Here is a 19,514-nt window from a genome sequence, read left to right on the forward strand (position 1 = left end):
AGCATGGTGGACAGGTTTAAGTGAAGCTTCCAGACTAAGACAGACTAGGAAGAAAGGCCTCGTGATCTACTTCCAAAAATTAGCCAATGAAAACCTTATGGATCACAAACGAATACTGTCCGATATAGTGCTGGAGGATGAGCCCCCTAGGTTGGAAGGCACTACATAATAGCCTTAACAATGGACTCAAGCATATTAATGATGGTGGAGATGGTGCAGGATCAGGCAACATTTGGTTATGTTATACATAAGGTCACCATGAGTTGGAGCCAACTTGATGACAACTAACAAAAAACGGTTATGGGATTATTTTTCTCCTCTGCCCTGGTGCTCCACCCACACTTCAAGCCTTTTCCTACTCTTCCTCCACTAGCAACTAATTATTTCAGTATATCATTTGGTAAAGCACTATATAAGCATTTGTTGTTTTAAAGGTTTTAGAATGTCTAACATGTCCTATCTTTATAACAGTGACCCACATTTTCAGAGGGTCAACAGGACACTAAGAATCTAACATTCTATAACTGACAATTCAGAACATCTTTGGGAGCAAATGCACAATCCATGACCAGAATATTCTGAGAAAATAATTTATTCACATGTACATCAGAAAATTTATTTTTAAAAACATTTAAGAATGGCTGTTAATGACCTCTTGAATTTATCCATTTGGGATTCAAATTGAAATGAAAAAAAAAAAAAATCAACAAATCCCTCAACAGGATAGATAATTTCTTTGGTGCAGGACTTAAACCATTAACTCTCCCTACTCCAGGATGGACCCAAGGCAACTTGAGTTACAGAGAAGCAGGATTCCTAACTGTGGTGTGGTTTCCTTTTTCTTTCTTTAAAGCTTTTCCATCTTCAGGATTTTTGTGTGTTTGGTTTTGTTGGGTTGTGAGTTTTTTGGCAAGAATTGAGGACTAGGAGGTAGCAGTGAAACAGTAGAGAAAAATGTAGGTTTCAGTTTATCAAAGAAGCCCATTGTCTCTACATCAAGCCAGTGCAATGATCCTTTAAATAAATTGCTTGAAAATCAAAACAAATAACTTAAACTATAACCCAAGCAAAATAAAAAATATATGTGCATATGTAAATATTGCCCCCTAACTTCCTTTACCTCGAATTGCTTAACTTTAAATAATATCTGGGATTTAACAGCTTAGAGAGGGGAACTGAATGTTATGCTGTTCAGGCATGAATGGACTGGGTCTTCCACGGACATCCCCTCGTGCTTTTGTTATAAAATCAATTAACTTTGACTTTAAACTCACCTGGTTGTTACATTTTGTTAGTGCGAATGGGGTAGGGGAAAAGGACAGGTTATTTGATGAGAAGGAGCCCTAGTGGCGCAGTGTTTAATGCAATCAGCTGCAAACCAAAAGGTCAGTGGTTCGAATCCACCAGCTGTTCTGCAGGAGAAAGATGTGGCAGTCTGCTTTGATAAAGATCTACAGCCTTGGAAGCCCAGGAGGGCAGTTCTACTCTGTCCTATATGGTTGCTATAAGTCAGAATGGACTCGAGGGCAGTGTTTTTTTTTTGATGGGAGGGCTTTTCCTCCAGCCCCGCTACTTGATGTCGGCCCCCAAGGTGGGGCATGATGGGCTGAGGGACCTTGAGGGTTAGAGCAGTTGGCGGGCCTTGCTGGTAACTGTTCTCTGATGAAGCCCAGGTCTGGGAACCATAACTTGCAGGTCTCTTCAATCCACTGCAGGCCTTTGCCTTCTCTGACACTATCCATTTCTCGCCAAGGATTTGAAGACTCAAGTGCAGAGTCTGGCAGACTGAATGTGACTTGGGCAAAAGAAGAAGCAACTTCCATTCAAGTCCCTGCTACGTGGGTAGTCACTGGGTCAAAGAGGCTGGAGGTATCCACACTGCCTCCCATTCATCACCTGGATCCACAATGTGTTTAAGCACCAACCCTATGCACTGTGCCCCTCTGAGGTGGCACTGCCCGCAGTGATCAGCCCCCTCTCTTTCCACTCATTCTTTGCTATTTCATGGAATGCTCACTGACTTTGAAACTTTGTTTCCACTTCATGCTGAGAACCCACTGGCTCATACAGATTCCATATGACTGTTAACATTCACCATGATATCTAATGGGAATCTCTACCAATCTTTGGCACCAAAGCTAAACAATATCCTGATGAGAGAAGGACATAAGACTACAAAAGGCCTAACACAATCTGCTATGGAAATCTTTTGAGGATTGTCAAGTTAGATCGTCCTTAGTTCTTATTAAGAGTTCTCCTACTGCAAAGCAATTTTATGTTGCTTTAGACTCGTCAAGGAAAGGAGGTCATTAAACTAAAGGGGTACCCCCTGCCCCAGCTGGATTTTGTTGCCAACCAGGTTCCTTAGCACCCTTTCCTCCTGTACATTGTCTGGCACATGTAGAGTGTTTCTGGCTTTTTTTTTTTCCTTTTAACTTGTGACAAATTCTTTTGATTCAGCTGACAGTATTTCCCCTAAACCCAGGATAAGAAATCATTGGGACTTTACATCTGATTACCATAGATTCTTTCTCCCATATTACAAGGTTCAAAGTTACAAGCAGAAATAATATACCTTTGTTGTGTTGGTGTTTTGTTAGTATTTTTAACATTAAAATTAAGTGTTATGTTTCTGAGAAAGTAGCCAGAATAATACTCTGTCAAATTTAGAACCTACTGGCACAGTTAGAAGTCAAACATTATTCCTAACCACATTATACTCTTTTGTCTGCCAAGAAATTTTGACAATTTTAATATCTGAAGGCAAGCCTATATGATAATCCCAACAGTATTCTGGTGATAAGATTTTAGTGGGTTTGTTGAGAAGGAAATACTTGTTTAGGTGGCTTTCATCATGCCACTCTGCTTCTATGTTATTTTTCTTGTCCTGGAGGATTCCCTTGAAGCACTCCCGGGTGATGTTTAGAACCTGAATGGGTGTTCCTCCAAAAATGGCCGCGTGGTAATAAAAATCCCCCTGGCCGAATGGAATATATGCTGCTGATGCCCTACGTCTCTCATAGGTAAACTCATCAGGATTTGCCTTGTACCACCAGGCCTGTAGCTGAGCCACTGACTGGCCCAGGGTCTCTACCCCAAAGTTGTCTTGGAAGACTTGGTCCACATCCATGCAGAAGAGGAAGTCGACTTCACGCTGGATGTGGCCCACAATGTGTTCCCCAATGCTCTTCATGCGCATCATGCTGATGTCCTGCCATCTCTTCTCAGGCTTGATCTCAAACACTTTGAATGAACGAAGAGGACCCAGCTCTACCAAAGGCATCCTGGAGATATCATCCACCATGATGTAAAAAATGACTTTGTGGCCAACCATGAAGTACTTATCAGCAGATATTATGAACTCCTCTAAGTAATGCTCAATATATCTGAAACAAAGAAGAAGAGGATCAGCTTAGCCTCTTAGATTTCTGCAGGTGACCACATGCTATTAGAATCATGTTGTCTGTGTTTTACAGCTGGGAGAGAATGATTTTTCCCCCACGCTAGATGTGTATTTTCATGTGGATGGACATCTGTTTGTCTAACACTTGTGGCTGCTCTCCACTGATCCTGGAGAAGTGGGGTAACTTATCTGAGAGCAAACTTTGGGCATATACAACCCTGTCCCCTCCTCTCTCCTTGCTCTTGGAAGATGGCCTGTCCAAGACAGCATGTGTTCTCGACAGCTCTGGGCCTTGCAGTAGGTTTAGTGGTACAGCTCTACTCCCACATCTGGGGGCTTGCAGTTCTCAGTGCTGCAGGTACCTGGGTGCCTAAGTTGTTCTAATTACATGGTTCAATATTAAGGACTTGCAGATATAAACCATATTCTCCAATACCAGCTTTAACAGTAAGGAGGGTGATATTTACTATCATCTGCTTTACCCTTTATCTTATTTATCAATTAGTTCAGACTTTGAGCAGGCAAAATGGGTGCTAGTTCTTGAGCCCCCCTCAAAGGCTGCAGCCTATACCCGAATTTGCTACTGCTCTACCAGATGTAAGGATGATATGATATTTGGGTCCTTTGGGGATGCATTAAGCCCAACCATCAGTGCTATTTTATCCTCCTCTGTGACCCAGAAAATAGATTCTGGGACATGGATCTCCCTCTATATTACATATTTCACCCTGTCAGCCTGCCACTGGCCATCCAAAACACCAATCTCATTATCCGGACATCACCATTATAAGATCCATCCAAATAGCAGAGCAAACAACCTTAGCTTTAACCTTATTTTAGCCATTTATCCATTAATTCAAAAAACCCCCATTATGTTGATGTCTTTGGTAACTCCAAGCTACATACTATCTTGTGAAACCATGTTGTGGAGGTCACAGGGAAGAGAAAGAAGGAGAAGTAGGGTGCCTTAGTACAACTCATTCAAACTCAAAACTCATGCTCAGTGAATGATGACTGAATTTAATTTGATCAGACTCCTGGCCGATCATGTTTTGTGAGTAATAATGACTTTCTGCTTTCTGTTGCTTCCTTTCTGTACTGCCAAAATAAAGTGTGTTTATAAAGTTGGCCTCTGGAAATTCAAGGGTTTACTGCATTGATTCTTTAAATGGAGAAAATATATCTGAGCAATATAAAGAGGGAGTTTGACATAGCTCTGTGGCTTGTGGCCAAGAAACTCTTCAGTACTCTGGAACTTTAAGAAAAATCTACCGTGCCCCGAAGCTTGAGAAACAATACTGGGAGAAAAAAGTCATTGTGACATTTAACATTGTTTAGCAATTAAAGCACTACACTTGGCTCCATACATTGTTATTTGAAAACAAACCAAAAATCACACCTCCTAAAGTCCAAATTCACTAATTGTGGAGATTTATTGCCTATGAGCACAAATAGCCCTCTCTTGCTTCAGAGCTGAGAGCACAGAGCTCTCGTCAGGATATACGATTTATAGTTCAGTTCTGCAGACTTGCAGTCAGATGGTTGACGCCATTGTGAGGCAGTGTGCAATGTTCTGTTCTTTTTGGAAAACTTGTTCAAATCAATTGGCAACATGGCCAACTTGTCCTCTTTTGTGCCAAAGATTATATGAGCTGTGTACTGGTTCTTGACTCATAAAGTTATAGATTCTTCTAGTAAAAACGTCAAAACTCCACACCACTCTTCTCTATTAGAGATGCTGCTTAGGCCCCTGGGATCAGCACATTCACTGGAATTAGAATTTGATTAGTATGAGTCGGAATCCACTCGACAGCAGACAACAACAGTATTGTTAACAACAGCCATGGCCGCCAGGCTCTGGTTGGAGAAGGTTGTCTTTGGAGAACTGTCAGATCATCACCGTGCTCTCCTCTAGGCCCTGCTTCAGGCTAAGCTCAAGGGTCAACCAGGGCCTTGAGCTCTCTTTGTACAAGACAAAGAAATCAACTTTCTACGTGGCTTTCTCAGAACAGGTGCAGACATGAAGGCCCAGACAGGGTAAAAATAGGACAACTGAACGTTTGCTTTTGTTTTTTTGAAGAAATATTGATGGGGACAATTTTTTGAGGCTGCCAAGCATGTTGCCTCTCTCATTGCTCTATTTGTTCTCGCTATAACCCAGGCAAACCTCTTAAAGTTTCACCTGGGAAATATCCATAACCTTCAGGACCTATGCTTGAATGGCAATTAGATTTTATCCAGCTCCCACCTTCAAATGGTTACAAATATGAATTAGTGATGATCTTCAGATTTTCACGCTGGGTAGATTTTCCTAGCCGCTGTGCCACTGCAACATTTGTACCTAAGAAACTTCCTGAAAACATATCGCCCACTTGAGGAGTAACAACGATTGTTTGCAGTGATGGGGGACCCACTTTACTGGACAAGTAATTAAAGAAATATGTTAAGATTTTTCCTATTTATCAAAAACTTCATTGCCCTTATCATCCTCAATCTTCTGGGCTAGTAGAAAGAACTTGGGTATAGTAAAAACCCAATTAGCCAAGCTTTTTGGGTCCCTAAGCTTATCCAGGTCTAAGGTCCTTCCCTTAGTCCTTCTAAATTTGACGTCCACTCTGTTTGGGCCACATAAATTAACCCCACATGAAATTATTACTGGAAGGCCTATGACTCTCCCTAATTTGTCAACCTATTCTGATTCCAATTTAATATAACTTGAATTATTGAAATATTGTCATTCTTTGATTCAGTACTCTAACGAGCACCTTTCTCAAGTCAAGGAAGCTTTTGACAGCCAAAATTTAGAAATACAAAAATTACCTACTATTGAACTGGGTGACAATGTACATTGGAAGAGGCACCAATTAAAAGATTCCCTGGAACCTCAGTGGAAAGGATCACATTTGGTCCTTCTTGCTAACCCTTGTGCCACTAAATTACAGAGAGTTAAAACTTGGATCCACCTATCTCAACTTAAGAAGGCTAAACCTCCTGCCTGGACTGTTAAACCTACTGAAGGACTCAAACTGAAGTTCAAACACCCTTGTGGCCAGAAGCAGATGACATCAAAGTAGACAGCTCCTCCCAAGATTACAGAACAAGATTTCATGCAACCTGCTGAAATATTTGGACTTTGTTTCCTGATTACTGGTATTCTTATGGCAGTTGCTTTATTACACACTTATGGTATTATCCCTTATTTTAATATCCTCTTTTTCCATGTAAATAACTAAGAAGGAGTTTGCTTTATCATAGTTATTATTTTTATTTGACCTATTGTATTATTTTTTAATTAGTATTCTTACACTATGAAGTCTTTCTTAAGTATTCTCTTACTGCATATCGTGACTCTTGCTGATGCCTGGCATGATAACGCCTTTGTTAGATTAGCTCAATCAGTAGCTAGTGTTGGTAATCTGACTGACTGTTGGATTTGTCATCAAATCCCAAAATCTGGACATACTAATTCAGACTCTTTAGCTATGCCTGTGTTTAACTATAGCTCTGTACCTGATTCTATTGTAAATCCTAATATTTCTTTTAAATAGGCTATACATGTCAGGTTGTGGCACCCTCTGGAATTATTAACAAATCCCCAGGCGCCATGTTTCAATTAACTCAACACGCTTGAGTCAGTGATACAGAGGAAAGCTTGAAAAACTGTACCAAAAATATACGGAAGTTTTACCCATGTACTGATTGGTCACTCATACACTCAAGGAATCCCAGGTATTTTCAAATTCTTATACAAGGGACCTTGCAGCAGCACCAAAGGAAAGCCACCCTTTTGTCAGATCATTTACCACCCTACATATTGGGGTGGCTATTGTCTATTTGTAATAACTCATTGACTGAAGAATGGCTCAAAAAAGTCAACGAAACTATCCCTTCTCCACAAAATGATACTGGAAATAATATGATCTGTGCTCCTCATGCATATGTATTTTTATGTGGGGATCAAAATACCCCACTAAGAAAAGCCCAAATCCGAATAACAAGCCCTATGCTTGGGCATTACCATGCCTAGATGGTTTAAAAATGATAGGTCAATGTACACTTGACTGTTTAGGGGTTCCCGTAAGTCTCCACTCTTAAAGTGTATACTCGACGAATGATCTGAAATTCTTTTCTTGACATAAAAGAAATTATGAAAACCCTTTAACAGACAGATCCAGGGATGGATGGGAATTTCTCCAGGTCCTTTTTCCACTTGTGGGTATCTCTAAACTTGAAAAATCTATTCACAATTTGTCTGCTACTATGCTCCAAATAACAAATGAATTAGCAGATGGCGTAGAGCCCAACAAAAATCTTTAAATGCTCTTGCCAAAGCTGTACTGGATTATAAAATTGCCCTTAATTTTCTTCTAGCATAAGGAGTTTGTGCAATTGCTAATACCTTTTGTTGTACCTGGATAAATACATCTGGAGAAGTAGAACAAGATCTTAAGTCTGTCAGAAAGATACATGGCTTCAACTACCCCCTATGTCCAACTCCCCTTTTCTTGATATTTTTAGTTGGCTACTGTGATGGTTAAGGTTGTGTGTCAACTTGGCTGGGCCAAGATTATCAGTGGTTTGGCAGTTATGATGTAATTTGGCAGTTATGTAATAATGTATTCACCTCCATGATGAGATCTGCTATGAGGAGCTCATCAGTTGAAAGGGGAGTTTCCTTGGGGGTGTGGCCTGCCTCCAGTATATAATGGATATTCTGGCAACGCTCGCAGGCTTTTGCTCACTCTGGAACCTGCATCTAGCTCATCATCATCTGACCTCTGGTTCTTGCAACTTGAGCCAGCAACCTGCCATTTTGCCTGCGGATCTTGGGATTCATCGGCCTCTACAGCCTGTGAGACAGCGGCCTGCCATCTTACCTGCCAATTTTGGGTTCATCAGCCCCTGCAGCTAAGAAAGAGTACTCCTATTTATCAAAAACTTCATTGCCCTTATCATCCTCAATCTCCTGGGCTAGTAGAAAGAACTTGGGTATAGTAAAAACCCAATTAGCCAAGCTTTTTGAGTCCCTAAGCTTATCCAGGTCTAAGGTCCTTCCCTTAGTCCTTCTAAATTTGACGTCCACTCTGTTTGGGCCACATAAATTGGAGAAATGCTCTAAATAAGAAAATGGAAGCTGAAACAGGAACCTACCAACCATTGCAAGAGGTAGTTCTGACCAGCCAAATCTTCCCTGAGCAAATCCTCCAGGAGTGATAGGGTAGAATGACCTGAGGAACCCATGGAAGAGTGGTCTTCCATGCTTGAACATGGAAAACCACTGTGATTACCTAGAACCAAACCTACTAATGTTAAGTCAATTCCAGCTGATAGCGACTTGCTATAAATCCCTCTACCCTTAGAACAGGGTCTTGAGAGCCTAGGAGAAAGAATGATGTGCATTTGGACTATCTAGAAGCTGGCACTCTGGAAATTTCCCCAGGACACCATGGAGGTCAGTAAGGAGGTGACTGTGGATGGCTATAGACTCTGGGCTTGGTAAGTGTAGCAGATATTTTTGCCTGCATCCCAAGACCCTCATTTTGTGGTGTGAATGGGAAGACTCACCTACTCTTGTTTTGTCAGCCTTTTGGGACCTCAGCAGAAATGACACAGAAATGGTATTATTTAAACATTGTCTTATCTAAGAATTCAAATAATTAATGAACAGCCTTCCTGAGTCCACAGGAGCCCTCACAGTCATTTTGACAATGGATCAAGAAAAAGTAAAGGATAATTTTATTAGCAACACTTACTTTCCAATAGCAAAAACTGTCAAACCCACAGTAATTTTCTGTTTGGCATAATAATTTTCTAAGATGGCTTTGTTGTAAGTGCCTTCCCACACTACTGGAGCCTTCCATCCAGTCACCGTCACAACTTCTGGCCGTTTCCTGGTAACAAAATATAGAGCCATGAGTCAGGACAGCTTTGCTAAGGTGGGGCAGAGACTGTTTAAGGAAAAACTGGCGTCAACTATGATCTATGGTTACTGTCTTTGAATCCTGTTAAGCTACAAAAGTTGGCTGGGTGGTGTGACACTTGTAGGGCAGCATCTTCTGGGTGAGGGACAAGATGCTTTGGCCCACATGCCTATGAGGGTTGTCTTGGGGTGCCCTTAGAGACATCCTTACCTCCATATCTCCTACCCTCTTTCCTCCTTCTGCTTTCCTTGTTCTCCTTCTAAATCCCTTTCCCTATCTCTCCAGCCCCTTCCTAAAGCTGCCAGTGGCATTTTGGGGCATGATTTATCCCTGTGAGTGGCACCTGAGCCTAAAAAGCCCTAATCTTGTTTTAGAGGGATGAAAGATATTAAAGCTGAAAGAGAAAAGGCTGTTTAGATTTGCCTTTTGCCAGAAAGGACTTTTGGGTAAGCACCTGGTTATAGGCCAGAAAGGGCCCCCACCTAGGGGTCTGGTGTTGTTATTCATTTTGCAAACAAGGAGACAGAGGGACCCATAAACAAAGGCCCAACAAGGCCAAGAGTGGAAAATGGGGCTTGGGCGCAGACACCCTCCTCAGACCACACCGTCTCTTTACTAGGAACCAAATGTGGGGAGGGGAAAGCATGTTCTCTACACTCAGAGAGCTAGAAAGGGACTTGGCAAAGGCAACATAAACACAGGAAGCCACGGAGGAACAACAACAAAAGAACAAAACCATAAAGGGTAAATGCAAAAGGATGGGGCCCAGCATAACGGTGAAGCTCCCTGCACGAGCTCCAACCCCCATCATTCAGGAAGCAGCTGCATTTCCCCTGCTGGGAAGCCGAGACTGAAATATAGTTGTTTAGATTCAAACCCCAGGATGGGCACGGCACCCTGCTTAGCACTCGCTGGCACTTCACTAGGGGGAACATCTCCACTCAACGCCTCCCCATCCTCCAGGGCAAGTGACTGAGACAGAGTCCTGCCAGTCCCTGCCACTCACACCCATGTGGCCCTGGTAAGGCTGCCGGGTGTGAGGGGAGCGAATAGATTGGGCCATGGAGAACCTCACTGTTCCTCACACAACCGCTGCTGCCTTAAAGCAGAACACTGGCTGGAGGGCTGTGTGTTCACAAAACTGCTGTCACCCCATTAGCAAAGCAGGGTTTTTCCACAGTGAGGCTGGGCAATGCTGGGTCATCCTTACCTTGCCCCAGCCCCAGCAGTGGAAAAAAGAGCCTCAGAAGGCCCTCCCTCAAGCCTCCTATCCCTCTGCCACAAAGCTCTGCACACCCTAATTCTTCAGCTGCCTCTGCCCTCCATCCCATCCCTTGCTCTGCTTCATTCTTCCCTGGCACAAAGATGGGGCACTCTCAGGCTGCTCACAGCTCTGCTCTCAGCGCCCTAGATGTGCCTGCAGCACAGAGAACAGAGGAGCACTCAGTTTCCTTCAGTCATGAAAGAAGCTTCCATGGACTCTGCCCCAGCCTATGCTAGGCACCTTCACATTCACTTTCTCATTTAGTCCTTGCAAGGGCCCTGCTATGTCTATCTCCACTGTACAGATAAGAAACCCAAGGCTCAGAGAGGCTCATTAACTTGTCCAAGGTCACATCACACAACTGGTTACTGATGATGGTAACTAAGAAACATTGAGCACGTCCTATGGGGCCAGGCAACGTCCTAGGGCTTTACCTGTATTAAGGGCTTCACTCTTCTCAGCTATTTTGATTCCCATTAAACAGATGAGAAAACTGCAGCACAGAGAGGTTAAGTAATTTGCCCAAGGTCACACAGCTGGTAAGGGGCAAACCTGGGATTTGAACCCATGTAGTCTGACTCTGGAGTCCATGCCCTAAACCATCACATTATATTGCTTCTTACATGGGCATTTACTATTATGCTGATGAGGCTGGGGTTAAAACCTAATCTAAAGGTAACACTATTTCCTCTAAGCTACCTCAGCATTTTTATCAGCATTACTGAGAAATGATGAGCTTTTCTTTCTTTTTTCTAAGAAGCTTATGTGGTGCTTTGAGTCACAGAAAACCTTTGGCTTTGCTGAATGACAAGATTTCAAACCAAAAAAAACCATACACACACACACACACACACACACACACACACAACACACACACACATGCACAGAGCTTATGCTTCTTTAACTGCTGTCTCTGAACTTAAATGGAGACTCTTCCTTTTATTGCCATTTGTCGCCATCTCATTCACTATAGTCCTGAGTTTTAGTCTGCCAAGGATCTTTTAGCAGTTCTGACCCAGCTTCCTGGCTGAGTCTTGCGGCTGTGTTTAAGCGAGATGTTTGGTAAGCAGGTAATACTATTTAAATTAAAAAAGAGAGAGAGAGAGAGGAGGAAAGGAAAGGAGCAGGTACACTTATTTAACACTTAACTGTGCACCAGGGAAGAAGCCCTGGTGGCACAATGGTTAAGCACTCGGCAGCTAATTGAAAGGTTGGTGGTTCAAACCCACCAATCACTCCTCAGGAGAAAGATGTGGCAGTCTGCTTCCAGAAAGATTACAACCTTGGAAACTCCATGGGGCAGTTCTACTCTGTCCTATAGGGTTGCTATGAGTCGGAATCAATTCAATGGCAACATGTTTGGTTTTTGTGCACCAGGGACTACGTATTTGACCTTTATCATCTCATTTAATGCTTACAGCCACCATAAGAAGTAAGTGCTATCATCATCCCCATTTTACAAATAAAGAAGGTGGGGGTAGGAGAGAAGGAGAAGGGACCATATCTTTATCCTTTTGACTTATACAAAGGACCACGCAGGGCCATTCATTCCCTCAGTGCATATTTCCTACATCCCTGCTCTGCACCAGCCCAGTGCCAAATGCTGAGATGAGAGAAATAAGACCCAGTCCTGTGAAAATCTTCCAGTCCTGACAGGTGGTCGGCCTGCTACATACTCTTCAACTGCAAAACCACTCAATTCACATCTTCTAGAAAGATGGAATCAGAAAATCAGTGTCCAATTTGGTAACTTGGATGGAAAGGATTCCTTCTAGCAAGAAGGAAAAGTAACAATATTAAAAATTAGTTTTTAATTAAAAATTAAAATGGTCTGTTTCCCAGCTGTTAGTTACTGAATTCCACTGACACTTCCAACATGTCAGCAGTCCTGACTAAGAAGCCAGACAACAGCCTGAAAATGCAAGGCAGGAGGAAGAAGGAAGGGAGGATGAGAGGAGATCAGCTTCCTAGATGAACCTCTCCATCAAGGAGTCTGAGTCTTAGTCATTAAAACTCATGCAGATGTGAAATAAGGAGAAGAACAAGGGTGGAGTGGAATCAGTTAGGTCATGTGAGACAACCAGGTGTCAAGCAGGCAGTTAGGTAAGTGTGCAGGCCTCAAAGGAAACATTTGTGGTAAAGATACAAATGTGGGAGTCATCATCACACAGATGCTATCTCAGCCATGGAAATGAATGAGAACACCCTGCAAGATGTGTAAATGAGAAGAGACCAGGATGCGGGACTTAGCCCCTGGAAACTCTAATATCTGGTGGGCTGGGGAGAGGGAGATAACCCTATAAAGGTGACTTGAGAGGAAAAGAATAGGAGGAAAATTAAGAGAATGTGATGTCATGGATGCCAAGAGATCTTGATATACAGATATGGAAATATGTCCACAATATATTGTAATACTTTTTGGTGTTTTACAGAAAAAGGATATATGGTGTGACACCATTTATATAAAATATATTTACTTGTTCATTTGTTCATTCAGTCGCGCATTTATGCAACAAATATACTCTGATGCTCTGAGAAGGCTTAAACTTCGTGCCTCTTTAAACCAATGTTAAGTATCTGCTTGCCATTCTTTTGGAGGAGAAGCTGAGCCCTGCATGGGGGAGAGTGAAGAGAGCGACAGCTGGTCGCCAGGATCTGTCTCTCCTCTCTACCCTTCCAGATCCTGCTCAGCAAAGCACAGCCCCACAGTCAAACTGACCCACCCTCCTTAGAAGGGAGCTTGGTGACCATTTCTGGCTCATCTAGCCTGCCCATTTGGGAGTCTCATGCCTCCATCTAAGGGGCTTATCAAAGCAACAGTGCTTCCATCTCCTTAAATTTCCAGTAATGGTTTAGCATTTCACAGATGGCCATCCTGCTGTCCAGCTCATCGCATGACCCTGTACACATGGTAGGCCAAAACTGCCAACCTTCCACACTGATGTGGGCCCCCTACCCCCAAACAATAAGAAAACTTGCCAAAACATATTCAGTCTTTCCAGAACCTAACACCCCACAAAATGGAATAGACTATCACTTGTATGGCTGTTCCTGCTCAGTCTCCCTTTCAAACTTCTCTGCCTCCATCAGCCCTTTAAATGCTGGTGTCAGACAGGATTCAGTCCTTTTCCTCTCCCTGAGTGAACTTATCCAGGCCCACAGATCCCACTGACACCTGTACCCTGGTGACTACTCTCCAACTCATATCTCTAGCACATACCTTCCACCAAGCTCATGGGCTCCCTGTTAATCTCCATTCAGAGGCCCCACAAGTACCGCAATCTAAGCATATCAGTAATGGAGCTCATCACCTACCAACTCCTAGGCCTGTGTCTCCTCCTCAAGTCCCTTTCCTGGTGGATGGCATCACCAGCCACCAGTCTCCCAGGCCTCACAGTCATCCTGGACAGCTCCTGCCTACTCACTCCCCAAACCACTTCCTTCTCTAAGCTGGGGTGATTTTCCCTCCTTACCGACATCAGCAAGTACTGGTTTCATGTCTACTGGCCCTGTAAGACAATGAGCTTCTTGAGTGTAACCATACTGATTGATTTCTCCTGTCTCTTGTGCCTAACCCAATGCCTAATACGGTATTTCTTTTATATCACAACTTCATATATGCACACACACATATATACAGAAACAAAAATTTCACTAAACAGTACTTATCCTTTCTTCATGTGATACCCTCTGGTTTTCTATTTGATTTCAATTTTTTTTTTAAGTTGGCTTTAACCCATTAAGCTAACTTCTGAACAAACTAATGGGACGTGATCAGCAGTTTGAAAAACACTGGGCTAACACATAATAAGTGTTTGATAAATATTTGTTGCATGCTTGCTTAATTAACAAATGAATGGCTGTATGAGATTTTTATCATTATTTCCATTTCACAGAGATAGATTTTCTTGCTCTGACTCCAGATCTTGTGGCTTTCCGCAATACCTCTTGGCCTGTAAGAGCCATTCCTGCCCCTATATTTTGCGATTCACCTGCTACCATTGGCCAATTGGTGTCAGAATCATTGTGTTGCTTAAGCATTTGGGTAAAAATATCCAGACTCTCAGGTTCTCATCCAAAGTCTATTATAAAGGTCTAATATGTACTAAAACTCTTCAAAATCAGGAATGTTCTCAATGGCACTGCTGTCTTCACAGCCCCCACCACCTCTTGCAGAGCTACGGATTTACTGTTCATGGGGCAGGGTGACATTTCGTTTCTTACTTTGGATTAAACCAGTCTGATAGCTGAAGTTCTTTTCTATCTTCCCTTCCTTTTTCTTTGTCTATGTCTTCTTCTTGATAACTTTGGGTCCTAAGTACAAAGAGAAAGCAAGCAGAGTAAGGCAGGGAGGACAGTCTGTGATGTCAAGGCAGTCAGGGAATATCTTGTTAAAACGTGCTCGTGGACAGAGAGAACATGTCTATCAAGTGAACCACCTAGAGGAAGATTCATGACACTAAACTTTTATTCACGAAAACACTTTTGATGAAAAGACACAGTACTTACCTTTCTACCCTTCTAAATCAGCAGTTAGTAATTTAATGACCCAAAGACCCTGAGGTCCTTTCAGAGGGTAAGGGAAAGTTCACCAAATAATCCTCATTAGAACATTTAATTGGTCTTTCCTGCAATCTAAACTTCAGCCTAAACCTCAAGTTAACTTGGGGAAAAAACAAAAAAATGCCCTAGTCCCAACCATAAACAAGATTTCTCGTGTGATTTCAACGAGCAAGAAAGACGAGTGATTGAGGTCATCACCATGAAACCATTCTATTTGGACTCTTTATAAATGTCTGGTGCGTGGACAAACACAGATGGCCATCCGATCACCTTACCCATTGTTAAACCAGCTCTGAAACCACCAGCCCCTCTGAGTGCTGCTGTCACCAACTTCTGAGTTTCTAAGAAATGAAAAAGATCACAGATATTTTTAGACAATGAAACACTTTCTTTTTATGACAGACCACTTTAAAAAAAAGCCAGTTCATAAAAACAGAAGTGAAGCTGTTCCCACTAAAGAGAGAGAAGAGGGACCCAAAGCTCCCCCACTATCCCCATCTTGGGCAAAGCTGGTACTCAGCTCATCCAGGGAGCCCCACCAGGGAGAAAAGGAGAGGAAAAGAAAGATGAAGGGGATGGGAAGCATTGAGACATAAACCTGAGTCCTGAATCTGCCATTTACTAGTTGTGTGACTGTGATAGGTCATTGTCCTTCTCTGAATCTCGATTTTCTCATCTAAAAAGTGTAGTTAATATAATAACAGTAGGCCTACCACGTAGATAACTTTGAAGCCTGAATGAAATTGCATACATGAAAGAGCTTTATATGCGGAAAATTACTGTAAAAAGCTGTAATCTTAATAATAAACCAATGCACATTTTCAAAAATTGTCTCTTTTGCTAAACTAGGAAAATTCAGGTTACCCAAAGTCATCAGTGACTAGCTCAGAAAACATGAGGGTCGCTGAACCAGAAGCTCAGGAAACTATAATCAGAAGCTACATTAGCCATCCACGTGGAGAACTTTCACGTTCTCTCACTGTGAGAACCTCTCCAAGTTGGGGGGCTTCTGGAGGAGAGGAAAAATGGGAGAAGGTGGGGAATCCACCTTCCTTCAGTTGGACAAATAAGGTGGTGATATGATTCATGAACAGAAATAATAATATGAAGAAACTTATTAAAAAGCCCATCGGCTTCCAGGAAGTGTTTGAGATGGCGTATGATAAAATATGTGTGGTTACGGTATACAGGAAAACAACACAAGAATAAAAAACAAAAGGGAAGAGAAACAGAGACATTTATTTAGTCACTCAGGTAGGTATTTTCACATGACCTTGGAAAGTTCCGCACGTGGATGGCCAAGGTAGGTCAGCGGTAATGTGTGTGTGTGTGTTTTCTTTTTCCTGAGGGGAGGGTTGGTCATCTCACTTTGTGAAGATAGGGCTTTTACCTTTTACCTTTATTTTCATTTTACAGCTAAGATATTGGCCTAGTGGGTTTGAGCAAGTTGCCAAGGTCCCAAGGCATGGGAACATAAAAGCAAGGATTTAATACTAGGGGATAAATTAGATCAGAAATGAAGGCTGGAGAAAATACAGGCAGTTAAGTACACTTTACTCTGAGCTTTCAGGAAACGAAGCCAAAAACCGGAAAATAATAGCTTACTAGCTCTACTGTCTTTAAAACAAACAATCAAAAAATGTTTTATTTAAAAAAAAGCACATGCACTAATTCATCAAGAGACTCAAACTTTTTTCCTGATCCTTAGTCTCAGAGAAATTTCTCCCATGGTCTTTACACATGTATTGGGCAGAATAATGGACAATATCTTTCCAGGTTATTTCTATCAGCAAGACAGGAATGTTTCCCAAATGATATCACTTAAAGAGACACTTGACATGAAGCAAGGGCAAAAAACAAGTCATGGTTCTATAAAGGCAAGTCTATGGGGACCAGAGGAATACAGTCCAGATCCCTAGGAATCCTACCCACTTCTCTCCAAGTTTGACCTGAGCTTGGTCACTGGCTCCTATATGAAGACTGGACTGTAGGGGGTGCAAAAGAAGATGTGGGAGACAGCAGTTAAAAAAACCAAACCAAACCCCTTGCCGTGGAGTCGACTCTGACTCATAGCCACCCTATAGGACAGAGTAGAACTGCCCCCCACCATAGGGTTTCCAAGGCTATAAATCTTTACGAAAGCAGACTGCCACCTCTTTCTCCTGTGGAGTGGCTGGTAGGTTTGAACAGCCAACCTTTCTGCTAGCAGTAGAGTGCTTAACCACTGTGCTACCAGGGCTACTTGGGAGATAGCAGTAGATAGCTAGAATTCAAAGGTACTTACTTTGAGTGATATAGCCACAAGAAAGAGCCTTCTGGGCTAAAAGCAAACAAGAAATAAAAAGATCATGTTACTTTTAATTCTGAAAAAAGCTATTTTGCAACGACTAATTGAAGCCTTGGGCTGAGTTGAGAGCCTGGGTTTGGGCTACTCCCAGGTTTCTACCTTCCTTTGAGACACAACCAATGATGTCAGGAAACTGGAAATTTGCAATTGCAGTCACCTCAAGATAGATAGCACAAGGGGTGGGAAGGAGGTCTCTGGATAATGTCAAATCATGATTTAAAAAAAGTGAGCTCTCTATTGCCTAGATGGATTGACATAGTGGCTGCAGCAATGGTCTCAAGCATAACAACGATTGTGTGGATGGCACAGGACTGGGCACTGTTTCGTTCTGTTGTACACAGGGTCGCTATGAGTCTGAACCAACTAGACTGCACCTAACAACACTGCCCAGAGGCTTCACTGAGGAAGACTGGCTACACAGGTGCATCCTCTCCTGCTACCTAATCAGGATGGGAACACCATTTGCCCAGGATTTATTTCTTCCTCTAAAAAATATAGTATTGATTACAGAGGCTAATGCTTTGTCCAACTCAGCTGTCTACAGAGCAGCTCCAACAGGCATTTCTTAAACTAATGAAGGCTGTAAAACTGTCTTAAGGCACCTACAAGGCTGGGCTGGTGAATATATGACTCCTCTACTGGACCACCTACATTCAATCATTCAACAAATACTTGCTGAGCATGTGTTATATGCCAAGTGCAGGGGAAACAGTGTTGGCCAAGACAGTCCCCATCCTAGTGGAGCATACAATCTAGAAGGGAAGGCAGACCCTATTCACATAATCACACAGTTACATGACTTCAAACTCCCAAGACACGCTACATAGAAAAAGCGTAAGTAACCGTGGGCACTTAATGGGAAATCCTGGAAGGTTTCTTAGAGGAGTAGGGTAATGTTTTAGCTGAGATCTGAAGTATGAATAGGAGGAGGTCACCAGGTGAAGAGTAAGTGGGAAGGAAGAGTGTTCCTGGAAGAGAAAAATATGCAATACAAAAGAGAAGTAGCCAGAGGGGAGACTGTGCTGGGACTTGCTGGGGATTTTGCCCTTGAAGAGTTCTAAGCAGGGGAAGGACAGGGTCTCATTTGCATCTGAAAAAGGTCCCTGGAGAATAGACTGCAAAACATGCAAAAGCCACTGCTGGGGAGCTGGCATATAAGGCCTAGGCAAAGTCAAAGAATGTGGATGATTGCATTCAACTCAGCCCCAAAATTGAAAAAAGTCACTTGAAGTCTAAGTCAGTAGCATTAGCGTTGAGTGCTTAGAAAAGTCCTGGGTTTGGGAGCAAACAAATCTGGGGCTCAGATGTGGCCACCTCTTACGTATGCACGTGCCATATTGCCCCATCTAGATCATAAACCCTTGAAGGTAGGAGTTCTACTTGGTTCCTGTTATAACCTGCACAACATTCAGCATAGACAAGAAGCCCAAGAAGGAATCCTGGGCAATGAATCAGAAGATCTGAATTTTCAATGAGAACTTGGACTTAAATTCACTGTTAGGTCATTTAACCTATTTGGTCTCCATTTTGTCATTTGAAAAATGGAGGCCCTTGACTAAAGAAAGGTTGTGTAGTAAAGAGAATGGGCTACAGTCAGACAGCCCTGGCCCTAAGTCTTCCTGAAAATGTGACTTTTAACAAGTCATTTAACATTTTTTAAAAATAATATTTCAGAACTCAAATTCTAGTAAGAAGACCAGACTTAATGGTTTGACTGAGACTGGAGGAACCCCGGAAAGCACGGCCCCTGGATTCTGTATCAGCCCAGAACTAAAACAATATCCGAAGCCAACTCTTCAGACAGGGACTGGACTGGACTGTGGGACATAAAGTGATACTCATGAGGAGTGCGCCTCTTAGCTCAAGTAGATACGAGAGACTAAACGGGCAGCTTCTGTCCGGAGGAGAGATGGGAAGGCACAGAGGGTTAGGAGCTTGTTGAATGGACATGGGGAATCAGGGGTGGAAAGGAGGAGTGTGCTGTCACAGTATGGGGAGAGCAATTAGGGTCACATA

At 42.6% G+C, this 19,514-nt stretch overlaps 1 protein-coding gene across 6 annotated transcripts in view; it reads right to left on the reverse strand.

The window, feature by feature from the left end:
- Positions 1-1,247: 1,247 nt before the first annotated feature.
- GGTA1 (glycoprotein alpha-galactosyltransferase 1 (inactive)) overlaps positions 1,248-19,514 on the reverse strand; it is an 82,347-nt gene continuing 64,080 nt past the window's right edge. For all 6 annotated transcript variants that reach the window (XM_004375620.2, XM_023730675.1, XM_023730674.1 and 3 more), the window contains 5 exons: positions 17,436-17,471; positions 15,427-15,492; positions 14,813-14,902; positions 9,157-9,294; positions 1,248-3,386 (listed from right to left, as the gene is read on the reverse strand). In XM_004375620.2, the coding sequence (XP_004375677.1) occupies positions 2,693-3,386; positions 9,157-9,294; positions 14,813-14,902; positions 15,427-15,492; positions 17,436-17,471 (1,024 nt within the window). In that variant the 3' untranslated portion in view covers positions 1,248-2,692. The remainder of the gene's footprint in view (positions 3,387-9,156; positions 9,295-14,812; positions 14,903-15,426; positions 15,493-17,435; positions 17,472-19,514) is intronic.

This window comes from Trichechus manatus, unplaced genomic scaffold (assembly GCF_000243295.1).
Source record: "Trichechus manatus latirostris isolate Lorelei unplaced genomic scaffold, TriManLat1.0 scaffold00038, whole genome shotgun sequence".
Lineage (NCBI taxonomy): Eukaryota > Metazoa > Chordata > Mammalia > Sirenia > Trichechidae > Trichechus > Trichechus manatus.